This window comes from Chanodichthys erythropterus, chromosome 11 (genome assembly GCF_024489055.1).
Source record: "Chanodichthys erythropterus isolate Z2021 chromosome 11, ASM2448905v1, whole genome shotgun sequence".
NCBI lineage: Eukaryota > Metazoa > Chordata > Actinopteri > Cypriniformes > Xenocyprididae > Chanodichthys > Chanodichthys erythropterus.
The window spans coordinates 31223357-31233249 of NC_090231.1; the positions used below are offsets into that span (position 1 = coordinate 31223357).

Genomic DNA, 9893 nt, shown 5'->3' on the forward strand with positions numbered 1-9893 from the left:
ATTTCTCCAAAAAATGAAAATTCTGTCATCATTTTCTCACCCTCATATCATTCCTAACCTGTATGACTTACTTTCTTCCGTGCTACATGAAAGAAGATATATTGAAGAATGTTGGTAACCTAACAGTTTTGGTTCCCATCGACTTCCATTGTATTTTTTTGTCCATACAATGGAAGTCAATGGTAACCCAAACAGTTTTTTTGTATGTTCTACAGATTTTCTACGATATGTGGGTGAGTAAATGATAATAGATGATTTTTTGTCTGAACTATCCCTTTAATATATCGTTATCATATATAGGTGCCTCTCTGTGGTCACCAGTCAGTTACTTGATTACAGAGTGTTGACAGTTCAGCATTGTTTAACTTGAAAAAAAAAATCGTCTATGTAGTGTAGTTGTGTGTGTTGTAATGGTTTTGGCACTATTCTGTTTTGGCTGTAGGCATGTGTGAGGGAGCTGGTCTTCGTTGCTGGTGGAGGAGGCATGGAGGGTAATGGGGTGGGAATACATCAGGGCTTCAAAACTAATGTAAACATAATGGCAGATATTAACAGTTAATGTAAGAAGACGTTGTTCTTTCTGGATGGAATCAGCGGTTGTAGTTTAATCCTGTAAGAGTGGGCTCGTAGCACCAGAGGGTGTTTTGTGCTCTTTTTGTCCAATAATAATCCAAACCGTTTCTCTCCCATGCTCTCTCCCCCTGCAAGGAGCGGAAGGTACACAACCTCTGCAGTCTTTGCTTTTTAGCATAACATTGTCATTTACTTTTTCTTTCCTTTCTTTGTTCTGTAGCTTTTCTGGCAGACGTCACTTTTGTGTGCTTAATTTTTTTTAATGTCTTTTGTATTATTTTCTCTCTCTATCTCTCTTTTTTTGGTTCCTTTATGGTCTGTGTGTCTGTCTTTTTTCTTTTTTTTTTTTTTCTGATGATGGAATTTTCCATGGATGTCTTTGCATGGGCCCTTTCAGCTCATAGGGGGATCAGTGCCTTGATTTCATTCCCACATTTGTTGCAAATGTTCACAGCTGCAGGTTCATATTAGCTCTTTAGTGCTTCAAAAATACATCTGTTATACAAGTCTCCAGTGCCTTAAGAACACGTCATACTGAATAGTGTAGACAGGGATTGTAATACACAGTGATTCTCTTTAAAGTGAGACTCTCTTAAGACTTAGGGTGTTGACTTGATTAATTTAATACAATTACAAAATTACAAAATCTATATATATCTGAGTTTATTTTTACTCTTTAGAACATGAAGACCCATAATGTTGCTCAGGTGTTGAAACTTTCACAACACTCCATTTGCGTCACTGGCCCATGTAATCCTGTCAACATGGAAATTTCTCTTTCTGTGCAGTCATATTTTATTTCTGGTAGCTTTTCAACAGCTTGCTTATCATGTTCTTTCTCCGTTTCTCCCTAGTTTACAGTTACTAACTGTCCAGATTGTCATCTCTTCAAAAAATACTTTTTTTTTTTTGGTTTTCTCACAAGTGTGTGATTGAGTTGGTAACAGTGTGTCCTGTTGTTTTTTTGTTTGTTTTTTGTTTGTTTTTAGGTTTTCATAGAGCTGAGTCACATTAAAAAGTGCAATACAGTGAAAGGAGTCTTTGTCCTGGAGGAGTTTGGTAATTACCCCCATTTTGATTCTAGGCCTGTACGCGACACAGCAGTAACTCAGTCACATGCAGAGCAGTGATGTGATCACGTTCAGTATTCTTAGATGTGGCGGTCAGAATGACATGTATGAGCTTCAGGAGCAGAGGTTATATATGTATGAGACCGAAATAGGACCATAGTTTTAGCTGTTGCTTCATTAATGCACAGTCTGGGGATGAGATGTTATATAAAATGTAAAACCTAAAAGGAGCAAGATTCCATCAGCCTACAGAATCCTGTCCCCCTTGGACCTAAAGCCATTTCATTGGCTGAAACAACTTTTTTATGGGCACACTATTCATCCCTAATTAGTAAAAATGATACATCATTTTATGGTGTATAAATTCAAATCAATCATGAATCAATTCATTAATGTCTCAATTACATATAGGGATGCACACTATACCAGTACCATATCTGTTATTAATATTATATAATAATATTATTTGTTATTATTATTATTATTGGTCAGTTATTGTGTATTTATTTGTGCTTGTTCATTTCCTCTTTTTCATAGTCTACAGTGATCCCTACATTCACTAGCAATTAAAATGATTGATTTTTATTTTTAGTGTTGAATTTTCATTTATTTGAACATACTATACAATTTTAATAACATCTAGTTATTGGTTATAACATGTTATAACAAAATAAGCATCACTATCTGTCAATATATCATTAAAGGATTAGTCCACTTTCAAATAAAATGTTCCTGATAATTTACTCACCCCCATGTCATCCAAGATGTTCATGTCTTTCTTTCGTCAGTCGAAAAGAAATTAAGAAATTAAACATTCCAGGATTATTCTCCTTTATAGTGGACTTTAATGGCCTCCAAACGGTTGAAGGTCAAAATTAGAGTTTCATTGCAGCTTCAAAGGGCTTTAAACGATACCAGACGAGGAATAAGGGTCTTATCTAGTGAAACGATCGGTCATTTTCGAAAAAAATGCAACTGTATATGCTTTATATAAACAGATGATCGCCATTCATGTGCTTCCGCTTTCCGTATTCTTCAAAAAGCTTACGCCGAATGTCCTACGCCTTCCCTATTCTACTTACGGAAAAAAACAAAACTGGGGCCGCGTTCGTTCCGTAAGTAGAATAGGGAAGGCGTAGGACATAATGCGTAAGCTATTTGATGAATAGAGGAAGCACATGCAAAGGCGATCATCTGTTTATATATACAGCATATACAGTTTTTTTTTTCTTTTCAAAAATGACCAATCGTTTTGCTAGATAAGACCCTTATTGCTCGTCTGGTATCATTTAAAGCACTTTGAAGCTGCACTAAAACTGTAATTTTAACCTTCAACTGTCTGGAGGCCATTGAAGTCCACTATAAGGAGAACAATTCAAAAACCTTAATTTCTTTTCGACTGACGAAAGAGCGACATGAATATCTTGGATGACATGGGGGTGAGTAAATTATCAGGAACATTTTATTTGAAAGTGGACTTATCCTTTAAGTATGGGTAAATCCCAATATATAATTCACATATAATGCTGTATTACCAAAGCTAAGAACATTTTCCTTTCTTTGTTTTTGCATCTTCAGTGCATCTTCCGTTAGCAAGCTAATAGGAGAAAGGGGTATTGGATTCTGCAAAGATCTTACATTGACATCAGCAGCTTTGAGAAATAAGGCACAGTTCAAGTTCTTCTGCGATTAATTAATTGATCAGCTCAGTTTTAGATTGCAGCTGTTTCCTCTGATGCATCTTTTGACGAATGAGTATAAGAATGGAGAATGTTTGTCAGTCTTCAGAATAGAAGTCTTTAGATAATAACTAAACCGTGCAAAGGCTGTTTAACCGGTTCTTTTGGACATCTATATTATGAAGGGAGTCACCTGTAGTCATAAGAGTCGGCTCTAGACTGGGTTAGTGCTGTGTCTTTGTGCTTCCTTTTTGTAATCCGCCCCTCATCTTTGCTGCTATGAAAACCTTCATTCTCCAGCAGGTAAAGTGCTGTCACCTTTATCTTTTCTTCTTCTCTTCCCTACCCTGTCCTTCTCATTTAACTCGACATCAGTCATCATCTCTCATACACCCTCTTTCACCACTAATGGCTGTCGACTCTTCATCTGCACTGCACTGCCTTCATGTCAGATGTCGCTTATCCTAAAGTCGAGTTCATACACTCATGGCTGTAGTACAAGTCATTCCAGTGATGGAAAAACCCAGCAGACCCCGGATTTCCTTCCAACTTTAACTTGCGATGAAATTCCCTCTCTCTCTCTCTCTGATTTCTCCATCTTTCTTTCTCCTCCTCTTGAGCCTGCCTTGATTCATTTTCCCATTGCATAAGAGTTTCTCAACCTTGTGGGAAATGTCTACTGATGATAAATCCTGTTCAGTCATATGAACTCTATGAGTGCTGCTCTTCTGCTGCAAGATTCAGGGCTCTCTTGCTCTGAAATGTGGCAGGGCCAGATATAGATTATTAATATTCATTTGTCATGGGCCGTATGTATGCCTCCCCTCTTCTCTCTCTCTTTCTTTCTCTATCAAACTTTCTTTCTCTCTGTTTCCGCCCCTTGCCCTTGAATATTTCACATTTGTTATTCCACTGCTGTTGAACATTTTATTTTGTTTCTTGCACGGGATTTGCAGTTCCTGAAACTAAAGAAGTGGTGATCCATAAGTACAAGACTCCTATGGTAAGATTTCAGTATTCATACAATACTATACACAGTAGGGCTGGGTATCCATACAGATTTTCAGAGTCAATATGATTCACAAGCTCTTAATTTAATTCCAAATCTTTTTACATAAATTTTGGCTTGCATAGCAAACTAAAAGCTATTTGTGACCCGTGCTGGCAAAATGTCGCAATGAGCAAATTTTCAAAAATGAGTTATTGTTATTCTCTATTAAAAAACTTAAAACCTAAAACACCAAAATGGTGTATGATTTGTTGGAATTTAAAAAATGAGCTACACCTGTTTTGAGTCAATTTTGAGAAAAATTGTGTTACATTTTTCTGAAGGTTCTAAAACAAAATCATCTAGCAACCATACATTAAAATCCCTGGTAATAAAACCAAATTTGGCACAAACCAAGTCTAAACCCATAACTATATGAAAAATATATATTCAACTTTTTTTCATAATTCCCCAATTGTTTGATTAACATTATTAAAACAGACAGCCTATATATTAAGACCTACTGTATCACACGGATGTAAGATAATGTTACACATTAGATGTTTTTCCCCAACAGCTAACCAAACGTTCATTTAAGACATAACAGATAAGGGGCCTTATTTTAACGATCTAAACGCAAAGTGTAAAGCGCAGGCGCACTCAGGGCGTGTCCAAATCCACTTTTGCTATTTTAACGACGGAAAAACGGTCCGTGCGCCGGGGCGCATTTTTGAAATGGGTTGTCCCTATTCTATTAATGAGTAATGGGCGTAACGTTCAATAAACCAATCAGAGTGTCATCTCTCATTCCCTTTAAGAGCGAGATGCGCTCGCGCCATGGCGGATTGCTATTTACATGGCGGAATTTGTTGGCGGAAAAGCTGAACGCTTTTCAAGCGAAGAAACCGATCTGCTCGTGCGCAAAGTTAAAGCGGGCTTGCAAATGCAGGCTTTCAAATAGCTCCGCGCGATGAGTTAGTTAATATATATGTGTGTGTATTGGCACGATTGTTCAATTAATTAGCCAATTTCGTTCATCATTATAAGTAGTAATAGGCTGAATTGAAAATAGGTAGCCTAATTCTAATACACACAATGACTATTCATTATTACATTTTCATATTTGTGTAGCCTACACAATAATATTCTTTTACACTGTAATGCTTTTGTTTTTAATATTTGGCATATTTGTGTGATGCGCATCCCTGTGTGTAATAAGCAAAGTCAACGCGCACTGTGGACGCGCCCAGAGGCGCAGTTTCTACCAACGCGCTCTAACAAAAAAATATTGCGCCACTGACTTTAGACTTTAGACCAGGTTTGAGTTGGTCTATGGCGCAGTCTATTTTCAGCTCCTTAAAATAGCAATGCGCCTGAACACAGCTCTTTTTTAGACCAGCACGCCCATGGACGCACTAACTGGCGCAAATGCATTTACTAATTTAAGGACGTAGCGCTGAACAGGAAAACGCGAACGGCACCGGACGCAAACACACTTGCGCTGCCCCTTGCGTCGCATTGCGCCCGGTGTATTATAGGGCCTAATGTTTGCGTGAATACTCGCCAAGACAGATAATTTGAAATAATGTAACTCTGTGTATGTGTATGTATCGGGGTCTGAGGCGTCTTTGTATGTACACTTCAGATCTGACAGTCAGTGTGAGTAAGATCGTTTTGTTTATCAGCATGAGTTTGAAAATCACAGTTCATTGGTTCAGAGCCATCGAGAATTCACTACGAATATTCACAAAGTTGGAATGCTGCGCTTTACAACGATACAAAACTTGTGCTGAGAGGAAGCGCCAGTCGTCCAGAAATGAGCAGAGAGAGACAGCATTTAAAGGCGGGTGCACACTGTGTGATTTTAGCCATGATTTGGTCGTCTGAGACAAATTTGGAGGATCTTGAAAGGTTCCTGTAATCCTAGGCAAAAATCTGTTGTCTTCGATCGCTAATTTGACATGTTCACCGACAGCCGATTAATGACCAATGCGATCAAATTTCACCTCCGACGATATTCTGGCAGTTCCAGAAGATTTGGCGCACAATCCTGCAGTGTATCTTCTCCTGCGACAAACGCCAAATTGTCTTCATTTTTCAGGACAAACCGTGATCAAAATTTACACTAGAGATTTCTTTGTTAGCCACCATTTCAGTCCCGCGTGTAATGCAGCTCACTGTCACCGAATGTGTGTGGGTTGATGATGTAAATCTCTGGACAAGTTTTCAAGCACGTGTCCGTTTTTAACAGTCTGACATATAGGACAGCTGAGATCCCACAGTGTGACATGAGGATCATGTTCATACAGTCTGACAAGCAACAGTCGTAAAGGACTATTATAAATCGCACGGTGTGCGCCCGGCTTTACATGGTCAAAGGAAAGTTACTCTTCTCAGAAAACTTACAAATAAAGATACTTTTACATGTGTAATTGCTATTCGGAGCATTGGGATCGCTAGACAAGACAATGAACTAATTTTTGTGAAAACCTCAATTTTTCACCTGTTTTGCCTGTTGCTTGAAATTAGTCCATGTGCATTCAGACTCATTTTGCTAGCACAGGTCACATTTAATGATACAAAAACCTTCTACTTTGATACTGATTCAAATGGCAGCTCTGTTTGTATTGATGATAAAAAAATATATTTTTGAATGATTCATTAATAAGGCAAGCTCATAACAGTAATTTTTTTTCACAGGTGGTCATCACCTTTATATAGCCCTTAATATAGTATAGATTGTTTCAAAGCATCTTCACAATGATTAACAGGGTAATAACAAACAATGATGCAAACTTCTTCAAATACAATATGAGAAAAATTGAAATTCTGCTCTAAAACTGCTCTACAGAAGACAGAAGTGTCATCATTATTCAGTTCAAGTTAGTTCAGTGTTGATTCAATTCAATAATGTTGACAAATTCGTCAATTATGAAGCAAAGTCAAATCAGCCATAAAGCAGCTCTGGTGTCATTATCCAGCTCAGTTCAGTTCAAGTTTTGTTCTCCAATAGTGTCAGTGCAGTCGAATCAATAATATTACTGATTATAGTGTCTGTTAAACCGCAGCTATGCAAGCTAACGGCGACAGTGGTAAGGAACTCAAAAACAAGTGACAGCCTGGTTTCTCGCAAGGTTTTTTTTGCTATTTCTCACTTGTAGGAATACACTTGTCCACCTGAATGTTTTTGATTTACTAAACAGAACAGGTTTGAGGTGAACCACCAATATAAAGTGATACAGAAAGCTCTTGCTTTGAAGAAAAAACAACATTCTTGGGATTTTAAGAATTTATATTGAGATAACCAGGAAATCAGTATGTTTGCCCAGCCCTACAATAGGATATCCTTTTTTCACATAAATGACTCTGTGTTAACTCTTTTGTCCTTAACAGGCACATCAGATCTGTTACTCGGTGCTCTGCCTCTTCTCCTACATGGCGGCGGTCAAAGGGAAAGAGTCAGAGGGCAAGCCCAAGATGCTGTCCCCTCGTCCACTACCGAGCTAGCACACTTCTCTCCTACGTTTACTTCAGCCCGCTCCTGAACTCCCTGCAATACTGCTGTTCAGTACAAGCTGACACTCCTGCAAAGCTCCTTTTAAAGACCTTTGCTCCTGTACCAATCCACATGTAGATGTATTTGCATAGACAACACATTTGTCCTAAAAGAAACAAGCCATTCATATAATATCTTATCATGTACCTGATACAAAATTCGAGTACGACACTAAAATGCTGGTATTTCATTCTCATAGTATTGACCAACCAGAACAAGAACAGACTTTGACTACTATTGGTTGGCGTCCTCACATTCCTACACTTTTATTTATTGCAATCGGAGGCATTTGGTTGCATGCAGATCCCATGCGAGTTGCCGCTGGCATGCAGAGACCAGGCAAACGCCTTTCTTCTCTTCAACCCCCTCTGATATCAATCAACAGGCTGTGTATTTAATATTTATGTGCTAAGTCGTACTGTAAATTCCAGTCTGTTCTGTCTGTGGTGGGTGAAATGTTCAAGTCTTTGCAATCTTGCGCTGCCACGTATGAGGGTTTTGCCTTAGCCGTCCGCGACGGAGCAGCTGTCCCATTCGTAAATGTTCCTTTCACCCTCCTCCACCTGCTGTAAGTGGTCTAAGGTCTGTGTATCTCTTTAGCTCTGCCACGTGAGGCTCAAACTACTGTGCTATTTCTGCTGTAAAGTTCCCTGTCTGTGAACTGCTGTTAAATTGCATGTCACTTGAAAATGATTAATATTTAAAAAAAAAAAAGAAAAAAAGAAGAAGAAATCTGTACATCTCTGAAGCAATGCTGAGAAAAAGCAACAAAAATGTTAATGAAAAACTGTAGTTTGTTTTCTAGATGTGCAATACTATAACTAGTGGGTACCAAGAACAAGTCCGGTCATGTCCTCAGAGTTCATCCACTGTCCTCCAGTGTTCATAATGAGGAGACGGGCATCGCTTCTATGTTTTCTGTTTGTTGTCGTTTTTTGACACGGCAATCAAAAAGGCATTATTGATCTAGAAGCCAGCTGCATTTGGAGATTGTTTGAAAAAATGTTGGTGAAAAGTGAAAAGTCTTGTCCAAATTGTCCTGTTTAAAGTGTCCTCTTCCTGCTTGTGTGTGTGTCTGTGTGATTATGTGTTTGTGTGTTAGAAACACAGATGGCAAAGAGAGTATGTCTGTTCATGGAGGTGCAGATTTTCTCGGATCATCTCTTCTTGACTACTAGATTGGGCAGGACAGCTGTCACATTTACATATTTTAATATTCTTTTATGTCTTGCTCACACTTTTAATCATTTACATGTATGAATGTACACACAAAAAAGCTGTTGTTTTCATCACCATTCAATTCTGTTGTTGTATGCAGACGGTAAATGGACTTGAAAAGCCCACTCATTATTGGTTTAGAGATGTAAATAGCACAAAACTGATTTCCCAGAGTCCAAGTGTCCCAAAGCGGATGTTTTGAGTTGGACAGTCTTATCAGGTCTGTTGTTTGAAAATGTGAGAGAGATACAGTTGCACATTATTTGGGCTTTCATTTTAGTCTGTGTATTGTTTAGAACAAGAGGGAAAGGAAAGAACAGAGACATGGATGTAAATATATTTCAGCATTTAAAAATATTTATAGAACCTGTACAGCTTTGGCAATATGAAAATAAAATATGTCCAACCCAAATCTGTTGCTGTAGGTAATCTTACTAGGTGAATTACAGTTATTATACAACCATCAGCAGTGCCACATAGTAACTTTTTTTTTGTATATATTAAATATATATAATACTCCTAGAATTGATTTTTAGGAGCGCTTACATTTTTTTCTTTAACCATATACAAACTATTTAGCATCTTTTATTTCTCTGTTAAATACTTCAATCGACTAACAAGAAAATCAACATCAACACACAAATGTAGTTATCATATAATAAATACTGATAGAATCATAATTTAATCACCGTTTTACAGTTTGGAGTTCAGCTTCAACAGTGTTTTTTTCTTCCAAACTTATCTCTGGTATAATCATGATTTATAACCCCAGTATTTGAGCGTTCTTCTTAGGTCATGGATGGCAAAGA

At 37.8% G+C, this 9893-nt stretch overlaps 1 protein-coding gene across 11 annotated transcripts in view; it reads left to right on the forward strand.

The window, feature by feature from the left end:
* Nucleotides 1–9511, forward strand: part of madd (MAP-kinase activating death domain) — a 69084-nt gene extending 59573 nt beyond the window's left edge. For 5 of the 11 annotated variants that reach the window (XM_067402356.1, XM_067402365.1, XM_067402359.1 and 2 more), the window contains 3 exons: nucleotides 1563–1632; nucleotides 4279–4325; nucleotides 7704–9510. In XM_067402356.1, coding sequence (XP_067258457.1) covers nucleotides 1563–1632; nucleotides 4279–4325; nucleotides 7704–7817 — 231 coding nt within the window. In that variant the 3' untranslated portion in view covers nucleotides 7818–9510. Of the gene's footprint in view, nucleotides 1–1562; nucleotides 1633–4278; nucleotides 4326–7703 lie in introns of all 11 variants that reach the window. The other 6 variants (XM_067402358.1, XM_067402363.1, XM_067402361.1 and 3 more) reach the window with 3 other exon arrangements.
* Nucleotides 9512–9893: the final 382 nt, after the last annotated feature.